This window comes from Pelecanus crispus, chromosome 3 (assembly GCF_030463565.1).
Source record: "Pelecanus crispus isolate bPelCri1 chromosome 3, bPelCri1.pri, whole genome shotgun sequence".
NCBI classification, from domain to species: domain Eukaryota; kingdom Metazoa; phylum Chordata; class Aves; order Pelecaniformes; family Pelecanidae; genus Pelecanus; species Pelecanus crispus.
This window is the reverse complement of record NC_134645.1, coordinates 4,554,004-4,567,969: the sequence shown is the minus strand read 5'-3', so window position 1 is coordinate 4,567,969 and position 13,966 is coordinate 4,554,004. Positions and strand designations below refer to the sequence as shown.

The 13,966-nt window shown below is 43.8% G+C and overlaps 1 protein-coding gene across 2 annotated transcripts; it reads right to left on the bottom strand.

Moving 5' to 3' along the window:
• Positions 1-6,540: 6,540 nt before the first annotated feature.
• PEX13 (peroxisomal biogenesis factor 13) lies at positions 6,541-13,798 on the bottom strand. 2 transcript variants are annotated; one of them, XR_012830936.1, is made up of 5 exons: positions 13,725-13,798; positions 10,840-11,537; positions 10,284-10,409; positions 7,059-9,746; positions 6,541-6,931 (listed from the first exon to the last, which is right to left on the bottom strand). XR_012830936.1 is itself a non-coding variant. In XM_075707462.1 (4 exons), exons 1-4 carry the CDS (start codon positions 13,796-13,798, stop codon positions 9,451-9,453), a joined length of 1,194 nt encoding a protein of 397 aa, XP_075563577.1. In that variant the 3' UTR covers positions 6,960-9,450. The 2 variants fall into 2 exon arrangements, 1 of the variants encoding a protein (XP_075563577.1); XM_075707462.1 differs by lacking the exon at positions 6,541-6,931 and having other exon boundaries at positions 6,960-9,746.
• Positions 13,799-13,966: the final 168 nt, after the last annotated feature.

The window sequence follows — 13,966 nt, the reverse complement described above, 5'->3', positions numbered from 1 at the left end:
TTTTGGCTACTTAAGCCTAGAAGAGAAAATGTTATTAGTAAGTCTCACTGCACGGTTTACTAAAGCTTGAGCTACATTAACCGCAGCACTCCGTAAGTTAGTATGGGAAATGTTTACCACAGCATTACAGTCAAGTACTAATGCTTCATTTGACAAAATTTACATATTCATATCTGGGGGGAGAAGCAGATGCACAAAACACACCACAACCAACTCAACAGCAGCAGGTACTACCTACCACTCTGTTGAGTTGCTGATTGCAGGAGGGATTCACACCCCACTGATCCCTCCAGTGCAAAAAAAGGTCTTCCACAATCTCAGAATAAACAGCCTAAGCAACAGAGGGCCATTTTAATTTACATTTACTTACATTCAAATACACTTGTCTGCTCCCCTAAACTTTCTACTGCTCAACTTCAGTCTCCTCTTGCTCCACCTATTTGTTTTGCACACCTGACTTGCATTATATAGGAGCCGACCCAGGGCACCCAGCGAAGGGCCATCAATAATACCTTGGAGCCAGGAAACAAGACACCTGGATGTCTTTCAGCTCTCATCCTGAAAACCTGACTTTTGAGTTGTCCTAAGGCACTCATCACCCCTGATTAGCTGGGCTTATCAGGGCCAAGAAACCTTGTTCCTTCAGCTTCAAGCTGAACACCAACACAAAGCATACAAGGCCAGTAGCGAACGCTTTAAAAAAAAAAAACCACAAACATTTCCTCTAATTGGAAAAAAGTGTTATGTTTACGGTTTTTTCCTTTTTTTCCAAATGAATTTTATGTATAGCACCAGGGAACACAGAAAAAGTTCAAAGTGCTGTTTTAGCATATGCTGGGAGAAAACTGCAGGCATTAAACAAGACTTTCATATTCAAGTAATACACAGCCAAAGAGCTTAGTAAGAACTCATATTTGGAAAGCACTTTGGGCTTGTTCAAAGTACCTCAAACAGATCACATAAATAACAGAACTTAGAAGTCACATACAGAATTTTGACTTATAAAACATGGATTACAGGGAATTTCAGAGAAAGTATACTTAGATGGTAGCAGATTTAACTGATCACTTGTTACTAAAAGCATACTACACGTAGGTATTTCTTTTGCATCACCCTCTTTCTAAAAGAAAAGATGCTTAAAATACAAAATAGTAGTGATCTTGTTTCTGACTCTAGAAGCTATATACACACAAAATAGTAGTGATTTTGCTTCTGACTCTAGAAGCTATTCCAACACTTTTTTTGTTTGTTTTGTTGGTGGAAACAGAAATCACAATAGCAGGTAACTAAAAGTTTTCATCCTCTCAGAAGAGCAGCTGAATGAAACCATCAGAAGGAAAAAAAACCCAGAACCCACCATAATTCTTAGATTTCATATATTCATGAGATTTATTTAAAAAAAAAAAAAAAAAAAGCCACAAACAAAACACAGAAGACAAGTCCAATAGCAAAAGTCATACCATTTTAGCAGGTCTATCTAAATGGAATCTATTGCAAAGTGTGCCAAAAAGTTTTAAAGGACAAAGTCCTTCACAGACAACACAAGCCCAAACTTTCCAACTAAGATAGATGCTGCTATGAGGTCAAGGTAGATCAGTCCCTGCAGTCACGGAGTCCTGAGCCCTCATCCCCATAGTACTGCCAAGTGGTGTCACTGTGGAAATTCTACGGTGGAGACTTCTCGCTGTCAGTGCGCAGACAGATGTCAGTATCAATTATATTTAAGCCACTGAGTGCCTACCGTATCTGCTGTTATGAAAAGAAATAACCGGGCCAGAACAGGTCAGCACCAGCGACAAACCTAAGCGGTTATAAAATACGAAGCTGACTTCTTGTGCTATCTTGTATGCATGTAGCAGCAGGTTTAAAAATGTTTGAATGAGATAAGTAAATGACAGGGTATTAAAATCCTCTGGTCTTGAGCCATGAAATATGCTTAATGAAAGTAAAATTACTAGCAACATCAATATTGCCTAAATCACCATTTTAAGGACTAGTTCTATGATATGATTATACTGGGTAATCAAAGAAAGAAAGAAAGAAAAGCAGTTCTTTTGCAATAGTTAGAGTCTAAAGGAAAAAATACAGCGTGTTTTGGCTGCTGTGCTGGTAACAAGTTTATGTACACATCAGCACTGTGGAACACGAAGCAACCCGACCATGAAGGGATGACAGGTACTCTAAAACGTAATGACACCTTCAGAGAGGACGAAGCCTTTGTCTCTCAAATATTTTTTTCTTGCTTATTCTGTACATTAAAATGCAGTTTTATATATGCTTATTACTGCAAAGATAAATGAAGGAGCATACTTAATTACAAGCATACAGAAGTTAAGTCTTTTTATTTCTAGCCTGGAAAAGAGCACGGGACTCCTCTTTGTGGCTTTATACACGATATTTAACATTGGCCTTTTTGTCTTTTAGGAAATCCTGTCAGAAGTATAGTTCAGGACACACACACAAGATTCTGCCTCATGCAAGAATGGCATACTCCGTAAGACAACCAACATAAAGCCTGTAATATATCATTTAACGGTTGGACTTGATGTTCTTAAAGGTCTTTTCCAACCTAAACAATTCTATGATATTGCTAAGGGACAGAATGCAACTTCTCCAGATTCTCTCATTTGTTACTGCAAGTAAAGCTCGAGTTAACCCTTTCGTCAACTATGGAAATGGAGGAAAAAAAAGTTTCAGAATTGTTTAATTCTGACCAACTCATTTGATATGCACAATACAGAAAGATACATGACAGTAAGAATGTTCATTAATACTTTGAATTCTAAATCCAGTGGTGCAAAAGATTCCCAACACTTTAATATTTCATAAAACTGATACGATTTAAGTAGAGGAGTTAATTCATTGTGCAGGAAGTTGGTTTGCATTACCGTAAGGCACCGCCTCATTTAAGACTTTTTTTTTTTTTTTTTTTTTTTTTTAAAGCAAAGAATCAACCTAAAAATGAAGAACGACTATCCTCTGGCACGTGCCTAACCTGCAGGAAGGTAAAGATGGTGGGATGGGCATGAGCTTTCATGCACAAGACTGAAATGCAACAAAGTGACGGTGCAGGATGGGGTGGGGGAGAAAGAATAGCAACTTTGATTGTAGTCTGCCCACACGCTAGTCAAAATAAGAATCAAAATAAGGTTTTTAGACAAAAAATACGTAAAAACTGATGCCAGGTTTTGGGGCAAGATCCTACAAGTGCAAGCAGGCTCCTCACGAACACCGCCCTGCTGGGACCCGCCCTCAGCAGCCGGGACCCCCGCCGGCCACCCCAGCGCTCGCGGCCGGAGAAGCCCCCGCCGCCGGGCGCCCCTCCCCGCCCAGGGGCGCGGGAGGGCGGAACGGAAGCCCAGCCCCGTCGCTCCCGGGCGGGCAGGGGGGCTCTCCCGGCCGCGGCAGGGCAGGGCAGGGGTTACCTGGCGGGCTCCCAGGCGAGGGGCGAAGCGGCGCGGCGGGACGGCCGAGGGCGGCTCCTCCTCGAGGGGCAGCGGCTGCCGGGGCGGGCAGCGGGGCGGCGGCGCTCCCTGAGGAGACGAGCGCCCGGCGGGGCGGGGCGGGGCGGAGGCGGCGCGGAGCCCGGGCGCAGGCCGGCACGGCCGCTGCGGAGCTCGGCGGAGCCTCCCCGGGGCTCCTCAGCGCGGCGGGACCCGCGGGCCGCCCCCGCCCGCCCTGCCCGAAGCGCGGGAGCCGGGCGCCCTCACACGCCGGCGCCGCCCGGCCCCACCCTCTCGGGGCGGGGGGGAGCGCACGGGCGGGGAAGCGCCGCGAGAAGGGCGGGAGCCGCCAATCGGCGCCGGGCGAGTGATGAGGCCCCGCCCCCTCCCGCCGGGCACAGCCAATAGGCTGGCCGGGAGGGGTGGCGGGAGGTGGAGCGGGGGGGAGATGCGGCCGCGCGGGCGGTGCGGGAGCTCCGGCGCGCGCCGCGTTGCGGCGCCGGCCCCGCCTTGTCGCAGTGCAGCGGCGGCGGCCCCTCCCGCCTCGCGCCCGGCGTCTGGTAGCCCAGCAACGCGCCGGCTCGCCCCGCCTCCGCGTGACGTCGCCGTGACGCCAGACTGCGCCTCCGCTTCGTCACGAACCGGGGACGCAGCCCGGCCTCCGCCCGCCCTTCAGTCCGGGCTGATTGGGGCGGGGAGAACTGTTACGTCACGCCTCGCGCTCACGCCGGCAAATGGCGTCATGCCAACCGATCCCTCGCTCAGTGCGACGTCACGCCCAGCCTCCCCCTCTGCTGCCTGCACCCCCACCCAGCCCGGCTCAGGCTCTTCGCGCTCCCCGCGAGTCGCGCTGATGCCATCGTTTTGGGTTTTTTTTTCCACTAAAAACCCACGATTGCATTTCGCATGCAAACACGGGAAGGTGAAGGAAAACCCTGGGCGGTCCGAGCCCGTAAAGTTCTCAGCGCCTGTCCAAATCACGCGTCAGATACGAGAATCAGTCTCACGATACAAGAACAGCCAATGAATTAAGCAAGAATTTGTGTTAAAACACTCTAGTAAAGACCGCTTTATAGCCACAAAAACATGCTGACCAAAGATCAGGAGCCTTAATTTAAGCTTTTCCCAAGTTTTCAGCCGATCGAAATCTGCGATACAGTTCTAACCACAAAAGCAATCACGGAACATCTAACTTAGAGCTAATTACACCGAACAGCCCAAGCCCTGGGAGCCGTTCAAGGCCCCTCTCAAACCAGACGAAGTTATTCTGCAAACAGCCAGACGGTCCCAATCCTGCCACTTCATCCGTGGTTGGTTTGTTTCCTACTGCACGTCTGCCACTGCATCAAATCTTCCCAAACATTTTAAAGTTACTTCCCTTGGGAAGCCATCCGTGCCTGCTAAGGATCAGCCCAGATCCCCTTTCCCGATGTTCAATGTACGATAATCCTCCCCAATCCCATTCTTCTTTCCGCCTCTGGCTAAATCCCATCATATCATGCTACATAATTTCTGTTCTTCCCTGGTATTTTGGCAGGAATAGCGGAGAGAATCATGGCGACGCGGATATTCACCGTTTTCTTCCAGAAAACCCACCCCTAAACCCTGGAATAATACGATGAGGACACAGAATACAAAAAAAGCACAGAAAAGTTCAGAAAAAGGATTGCACTCATCTAGAAAAGTATATGAAATTTGAATTCTTTAAACAGTATGAAAATTTTCTTTGGGTTTCAGCTAAAGTAGAAAACACTCCTGATTTCATAGCGTCCTGCAGCAATCCATAGCATAAGCTAATGCTGCAATAGCGCTATATTATTAAGACACTCAGTTATTACAGTATGAATGGAAGCTTGATGGTGTGTCAGAGAACTGGAAACACAGTTTTCCAATTAACCTGTGCTGTCAGATAGAAGTTCAGCCCCTCCCTTTTTATTTTTTTAAGTAAGGAAAAAAAAAAACCCAACACCTGTGTTTGAGGAAAAAATATCAGTATCTCAAATTTTACTCATTTGATAGCCTAGAGACTATGCTTGTTCAGCTACCAGTAATTCAAAGGTAGTGGAACTCGCTTTTTGCATTTAAAGCATTTTCATTTCTAAAACCAAAAACGCTGTAAACATACCCTTTGACAGCATAAATAATCCATGTCATTTGCTCAAGCCTCACATGGTTTTGTGGCTACTGTGAAATTTTGGGAACTTTAGTACCTCAAAAGTAGCATTAAAAACTGTAGATAAGAAAGGGTGCCTCGCATTGAAATCATGCCTATGTTACTAGTTAAACTGGTTATATGAGTCCATTTGTTTCAAGGAGAGATTATCCAGCTGTTTAAAGGCTGTGTTCCGCGACAGACTTATCATCCCAAACCTGCTTCAAATCAGTCTGCAGAAGAACTGGTCTCAGGACAAAAGAGTGGGAAGAAAAAAAAAAAAAAAAGAAACAAAGGAAAAAAGAAAAAAAAAAAGGAGCATATTACTACTTGCGGACACATGCAATTACTACCCGTCATTAGAGGCCAAAAACGCTGGACAATCCCAACACACGGCCACACCTGCATGGATAAAAAAACTGGAAGGAGCTACTTAAAAAAAAAAAAAAATGCTTTTGTGTTACCCATGTTTTGTAAAGTAAGTGCAGTTCTGCTACTGTTGCGGACAAGAGTGTTTCTACAACGGCTGCGGGGCACCAAGAAAATCACTGTGTTGGTTTCTGAGTTTGTACCTCTTCTGGAAAATTTTCATTGCAAACAGCTCAGATTTATAAGAAACTGTATTTTCTTTGTATTTACCTCACTAGCAAATTTCACCAAGATCGCCAAATAAATCACAACAGTCTTACTAGCTCAGGTGCAGTCTAGTTCCACAGAAGGGAGAGATTTTGAACCTGTGCAAAAGAAGCGGACAGTTTTATTAAGTTCTACTAGACAAAGAGAATATTTTAAATTTATTATTCAGAAACCCAAACAAAGCTTTGAACGCGTGCACGCTCACGTACTGCTAGCACCCAGGGAACCAGTCAAAACTGGCATCTGTCATTAGTTCAGCTAGTATTCAAGCATAAAATAGCTGGTATACTAAACAGTATCAATAAGATTAAAGTAAGATTAAACTAAAACCTTACATAAACAAATGTCATAGGTCTGTTACAGACTTCGAGGTCTGCTACAGGTATATAAGTAGTTCCAAAGAATAACATAAAGCTTAACTTAGTACGTACAGATCTTAAAGTAAGAGCCAATTGCCTAATGTATAAGTTTAGCAATATTTCGAAAGCATCTTGTCTGATCTCCTCTTCTACACACTCCTGTTGCAGCCACACCAGCTCCTTTTAGTCTTCTCACCTTTTTACAATTGTGCAAGTCTTGAGCAGCCTGTCAACCAGCCTCCCTTTTTCAATCAGCATTCATTTAGATGCTTTTTCTGCAGCCTGACATGCGGGCAGAAACACAGACAATGAAATTGTAGGATTCGCATTCTTTCCTGATGCTAGTTTGTGCATTTAAAAAAAAAAAAACAAAAAACAAAACCAAAACTTAAAGCACATTATATATTTTACTTCAATGAATTTTAATACCCTTCTACAATCAGTACAATTAATTGTGAGTTAAATAACTTCATTTCCTCAGAGCCTTCTTTTCCATTAAAGTAATCACACGATTGGAAGGATCAAAATTCTTGTCAAGATTAGCAGATACAGTTATGACAGTGATTGGTAGACTAAGTCAAACTACTATAAAGACAAGTCAGTTAAGTTATTAATAACCTATCTTCCTACTAAAAGAATTGTTTTCAAAATAGTATGACCTGAAAGTGAAATTAAATTCATCTTTCTAAAAATCAGTAAGATTTAAAGATTCCAACAAACATTATGGTACTGCCTTCCCAACTTGTTCTGAGCAGCAAAACAGAAGTCTGCTTGAATGGATACTCTACAAAAGAGTTCATGGTTTATTTATTCATGTATTTAAAAGACCCTTACTCTGATTGAAATCTTTCACTGACACAAGAGAGGCTGACAGTCCACTAACTAAATCTCACAACAGCAAATGAATTCCCTCCATGAATATACACTGTAAGCAGAACTGTACACTTGATAGTCCCCCCCCCGCCTTTTTTCCTCTCTGTATTTTATATTTCAGGATTGTTTGCTATTTTTATTTCAACAACAGATGTCATTTCCAAATATAGATAATTTTCTTCAATGCCCTGGTACACAGGGAAATGTCTCAGGAACGTGTTCTGTTCTAAACGTGGTAAACCTAGTTTCAAGTTTCTCGTTTGCCCTTTAACAACTCTTTCCTTTTCCTCTGCGCTTGAAGGTCTAACAATCTAGTAAAAATGATTCTTCGCACCATCTCCTAATACCTGAGCACAGCCACTTAAATTCTTGCTCTAATTACCAACAACAGGCATTCAGAGATTACTTTAAAAGCCAAGGTTCCAGCATAATACCTGTCTTTTCAGCCACTCTTACCTCAATAAAACTGTGCTCGCTTCAATTTTTCTCATCAGTTTTGTTGCGGTGAATAGAATTCTAAGAACTCAAGGCCAGCAAATGCAATTAAAGTACAAATACTGAAAACTTTGCTAACATATAATGGGTGCTGAAGATCTCTGTAGACAGTCAAACTGAAACTACTGGGTCATTTAAGCAAAGGCATGTGCCCTACTTTTACTAATATTTTTGAGTACCTTTAAAATAAAAAAGCTATTTTAATGATCAAGACAAGCTTTAGTTATTTTATCCATTGCTCTAACCTTCAGAAGCTCAACTTGTTACACATATATACTACAAGGAAAAATGTTTTAATTAGCTTTGCTTCATTAAAAAAAAAAAAAACCCAAACAGTACTTCAATATCTCAAAAACCAATATGAAGAAAATACTAAATACTTTGAACAGTCTTAATGTTTTTATGGCTTTTGATAAACCAGAGCCCTCAGTTTTTACGGGCAGATGTAAAATTTACCACCTGTACGGCAGCATAAAGAGCTAACTCCAAGACCCTAGCTAACTGAGACAATTAAGCAAGAAACTTTACTTTTTCTTTGCCACTCAAATTACGTTAAACTTCCTCCAACCCAATGCTTTGCTACCACACTAAAAGGCGGGATATTTTGACATTGGTATAAAAACAATAAAGAACAGAAATAAGTTGAGATGCAGATGGTAGCTGATAGACTACTGATAGGCAGTTTACAGGCTACAACACAAAATGGCTAGGAGCGATGCAAAGTTGGTTTACTACAGAAGGGAATAACACTAAGAGCGCTGGAAAGTGCCTGACTGCAGGATACCCTTTATTCTCATGTGCTTTTAATAAACGAAAGAGAACTGGTTAGCGCTACTGCTGAAGCCTCACTGCTCTTCCTTTCCAAACTGTACTTCTCCCCGCTTTCTCACAAGGCCCTTTTTCATAAGAGCTAAGGTCTTTATGACAGAAGCCCTACTTCTTATGAAAAGCAAGCAACTTGGAACTTCTACCGATTCGATTGCGTCACCTAAATCTCCTGCAATTCTCCCTCCTTTCAGGGGGAAACAATGGTTTTATGGTCCTCAGCGTCCAGTTTTGGAGGACATCTTACAGAATCTGTCTTCCCTTTGCATGTCTGTTGAAGAGGCCTCTTGTCAAGCCAACATTCGAATGAAGGCTGGATGTTAACCTCCAGATTTCACCAACAGTTTGTCTCCTTAACAAGAATAGGCCGGCAGTCCCTATTTTTTTGTTGTTGTTGTTGTTTGCTTTGTTATAAACGCCTCAATTCTCCTTGTCTCATGATCTTAGAGTTGCTGCCAGGCGGTTGGGTAGAATCACTAATGTACAGCCTTAGGTGAGTCAAAAATAAATACTACAAATCTGAGCAATCATTTCTCCATCCCTTCACCAGTCAGTAGCAGCAATAACTGGTACAGCCCCATCAGTGTTCCACTACGATACAGATTTTCAACAAACCTTAAGCTTTATCAATAAAGCACAGTTCAGTCGCTTTGTTGATGAAAGTGCATTAGAGTTCCTGTTTCTCTCCACTAACCGCAGTGGAGTCAGATGCAACAGGAACTTTCTTACTTCCAGCAAAAACAGAATCAAAAGCAGCTTCCTGCTCCTCTAAAGTCACAGCAGCAGCAGATCCTCTAACAGATGTGCTGGTAAAGGCTGGCCGTTGCTCTGTAATCCTTTCCAGGTCCACTGTTTTCCTACCTCTTCTTTTGCCCAGGATTTTGATGTAATTAGCTGGCACAAGTCCTGTTGTTTGGCCATCATAACTAGCCAAAAGCCAGCCACGGATCTTGGGTTGTTGTTCTGAAGAAGAAACCGCAAATGCGTTGAAGTTACAAAACAATTCAAAATATATCGCAGTTGAGGCACAAATACACCGGAAGGTAGATGACACAACAGCACATCACGCAGAGAAAATAACTCTGTGATAAAAGGCAGTTTTACAAATTACTCCACAAGAGAAATGACTAGGATCTGCACTGGTGAGGTGAGCTGAAAAGTACTGTGAGTACAAGTTGTTTTGAAATCGATGACACCACCATACTGCAAATGCCTAGGGATCTTCACAGCGTGAGAAAAAGGTAACCACAACGATAACCACAAAGTGCTCCTTGTGTAATTTTAGGCTGTGTCATATCTTAGGCAAATTGAACAAAACTACTCGGTAAGTTTTATTAAAATGCAAGTAATAATCCACGGAAAAAAAAACCCAAAATATCAGTGTGGATAAGGAGATCGGTCAAAGAAGTTGGCGGGGTTTTTTTGTTTTCATTTCCAGACTCTAACAATATGACTTACTTCACATGCGATTAGAAAATAAATACAAAATTAAAAGTTTACCTTTGGGTGCTAATTTTAGCATGTCACCAGCACGGAAAGAAATTTCTTCTTCTGAGAGAGCACTAAAATCATATTCTGCTCTTCCAACTACATGATCATCTTCTCCACTCGCCCAGTTACTCGATACTGTTTCCAAAAAGAAATTAAAAGTTCATCTGCTTTGAATTATAAAGTTTGGTGGTTTTTTTAAAGGAAAACAAAGAAAACACTTTAACTTTCTTGCTAAAACTTTTCCAATAGAGAACTGACAGGAGTAACAAAGAAAGCATGATTTGTTGAGTCAATCCAACCAGTGCTTTTCCCCCCGCCCCAACTGCCACATCTAATAGAAAGGCAACAGAAATGGAAAGGAATCGTGATTTTGGAATCACACACAGCTTACCATGAAAATGCATCCTAACTCAACAACAGGCTACTTAACCAGGCTGCTACTCGTATCACATGCCTAAAATTCAGTATTGTACCCCAGTATCTATTAAACTTCTATTATTGTAGTATAAGATAACAAAAGGAACAATATATGCTGCACTTCTCTCGTGCTGCAGATCATCTTTACCTGTTTCTTCATCACTGTATGTAGAAAGCAGTTTCCAGATCAGATAGGGACCTCCCATTATAACAGCAAAGAACAAGAAAATGGGCCAGGATTTTGCAGAGTTAGCCGCCTTGTCTTCAAGGCCAATGCGAGCTACTGTCCCCTCGCTTTCAGCCCACAAATCCTCATTCTCAGAGCTCTTCCGCAGACCTAGTAATCGTTGTAGACGCTGGTAGAGATACCTTATAGTTCTCACTAAAGCAAAAGCTGAAAACACCTTTGTGAAGTGTACTTTGAGGCGGGAGAAGTGATTGGCTACATCCAACACAGCTCTGAAACTGTTGTACACAGCTGAAAAGGTAGCATCCATCATCATGCTGACTGAGGCAAACGCGTGCACAATACTTTCAATGGACTGAAATGCACCTCTGCTGCTCTCTTCAGCCTGCTGAACAAACCTGCTGGGAGGAATATCATCTGTACGAAAGCGGTTATAACCCAAACCACCATATCCGTAACTGTAAGGACTATAGCTTCCATAAAAAGAGGTTCCATGTGAACCATAGCCTGGAGAAAAAGAACTACTATACGCTGGCCTGAAAGCGCTCAGACTACTGCTTGCCGTTTGCTGTGATGGTCTTGGCAAAATAGGTGGAGGTATTCGTGCAACTGTGGGTTGTCCAGGCCTGGTCAGCAGGTTGTCACCCAAGTCAGCAGACCTAAACAAATTCAGACAAGCAAGATCAATACTCAGAATAAGTTTATATTTTCATTCCCCCAGAGTTCTTGGTTAACTATATAAATGTGGCCGTGCATTTCAGTGTTGCTAGGATAGGGAACCTGGTAGACAAACACTACATTGCACAACGTTTGTGGGAAGTAAAAATTCTAGTCAGGAAATACAGGTCTTTCGGGGAAAAAAAAAACCTAATGAGATATTCAGTGTAAATGTGGAACCGCAGCATATCTGAAACTTACACATGGAAAAACTTTCAGTCTATTTATTGTATTGACTAAGAAAGCATGAAACACTACATCTAGATCCATCAAATATGATGCTGTAACACCTAGATCATTTTTCTGCACGCAAAAGCCTCTCGTATATACTACCAAGAATATTTATGAACGTTGCAATCTGAGAGCTTTATTTCCAATACTTGTTCTCAGCTCTTCTATACAATGAGCCAACAATACAGCAGCAAGGAAGTTTGAGAGCTCCTTTGAATCCACCCTTAGAGAAAAGGGTGGTGTGACCTAATTGAGAATCCAAATAATTATACAACAACATATGCAAGAGCTTTGGGTCCCCCCAATTTCCTTCTCTACCCAAACTATCTAATTACCCTTATGAAGCATGTCAAGGGATTGAATCTGTGACCATAAACTGTTGGCAGAAAGAGCTGTTATGAGTCAATTATTTGTTAGTAATTTAGTAAACTTCTATTCCTTTGTATGCCCGTAAGTTTAAGTCATTTTATCTATGCCCTTCGTAATAAGACTCTGCAAAATACTAGACTGGTATTTGAATTCTGTCAAGCAGCTGTCCAACTTCTGCTGTTTCATTAAAAAGTTAATCACACATTATCATCCTAGAAGTCCAACGTTTTGGTCATTTCTCATGTTTACTGCCTCATCCCATGACTTTGCCCTTCTGTAGTCCATTAAATTCACAGAAAAAAAATAGAAGAAGGAAAGTCAAGTTTGAATAACTACAGAGCTGCTTCTTTCTGCATTGCTTTGAATGTGAAGCATGCTTGCTATACTATTTCCGTATAAGGTAGGGAACAACTTCCTCTCAGCAAAACTTCCAGGTTTCCACACCAAGGAATAATATTTATGTCTTTACACTGTTTGGTTTTGCCATCATAGATTTTAAGTCTCTCAGCAGTTAAAAACAGAGGCACGAATAAGTTATTACCACAGAAAACAGAGGTACTGTAACTTATTAAAAGTCTTAAAGTCTTAAAAAAACCTACACCCCCCCTCCCCAATAGTCAACTTAGGACACCTCACTTAAAGCTGCTTGAAGCACTTTACAATGAGCTAGATAACCCCACCAAGAAAAATTAACACCAAATTTCTTGCTTGGCGAGCTTCAGCTTGCAGTGAAGCAGAAAAATTTCTGTTGAATGTTTAGTCTTGAGCTAACCTTTTGCCCAGTTTCAGCTCACTCTAATTGCACCCACTAGCACCAAACGTAAAACAAGGCTTCTCTTCAACCGCCACGCTTTCCTTCATTTCTGATAAAAAGGAAGGCGGTTACAAACACTTTCTATACCACATCCTTCTCCTTGCGCAGGTTGGATTTTCTGGAAAAACTCAAGATTCCCGGGTGAACACACCAGCGACGGACATACACGTGCATCTTTTCCAGTTCCTGGGGAAAGCACCACACTGCCTCTCCGCTCCCACAGAGGCAGGCAGCCTTACATAGCTCTATAATCCCCAAAAACGGACACCCCGCGCTTTGTCCACTCGTGGCAACACGTACAGCTTTACCTTCACCGCATTGAACGCGCAACTTTCTACAGACACAAGTAGGGTTTGAGACCAGCACCGTTCGGAAGCCTCTCCCTCCCTCTCCCCACCGGGAAGGGGAACCCACCAGAGACCCCTCCCCAGGCGGCAAACCCCTCCCCAAAGCAGGGCAAGCGACCCCAAGCCACCCCAGCGGATCACCCACCCACCCCCCTGGGCCACCCAAACCGACAGACCCCCTCAAGCTCCGCTCAGCCACTGTTTTCGCCGAGGCACTGCCCGGCTGGGCCCGACCTTTGAGCTCGCCTCAGGGGAGAAGGCCGAGGCGGGAAGCCCGAGGTAGGGGGGGAGGCGCAGCCGCCCTGAGGGGACGAACACCCCCGCCCGCCGCAGGCAGGGGAGACGCGGGGGCCGGCGCAGGCACTCACTGGAAGGCCGGCGCCACGGTGCCCGCCAGCCGCCGGTTCTCCCAGGGCTTGGGAGGCGGCGGCTGCGACGCCATCTCCGCCGCGTTGCGACCCCGCTCTGCCCCCGGCCCCACTCGGCCCGGCCCGGCCCGCCGCGCTCCTCCGCCCGCCCGCCCACCGGCAGACGCGACGCGGGAGCGCCGAGGCTATTCACCAGCCGGCGTTCGGGCACGGCTACCTGCCGCGCCGGCCCATCGATGCGC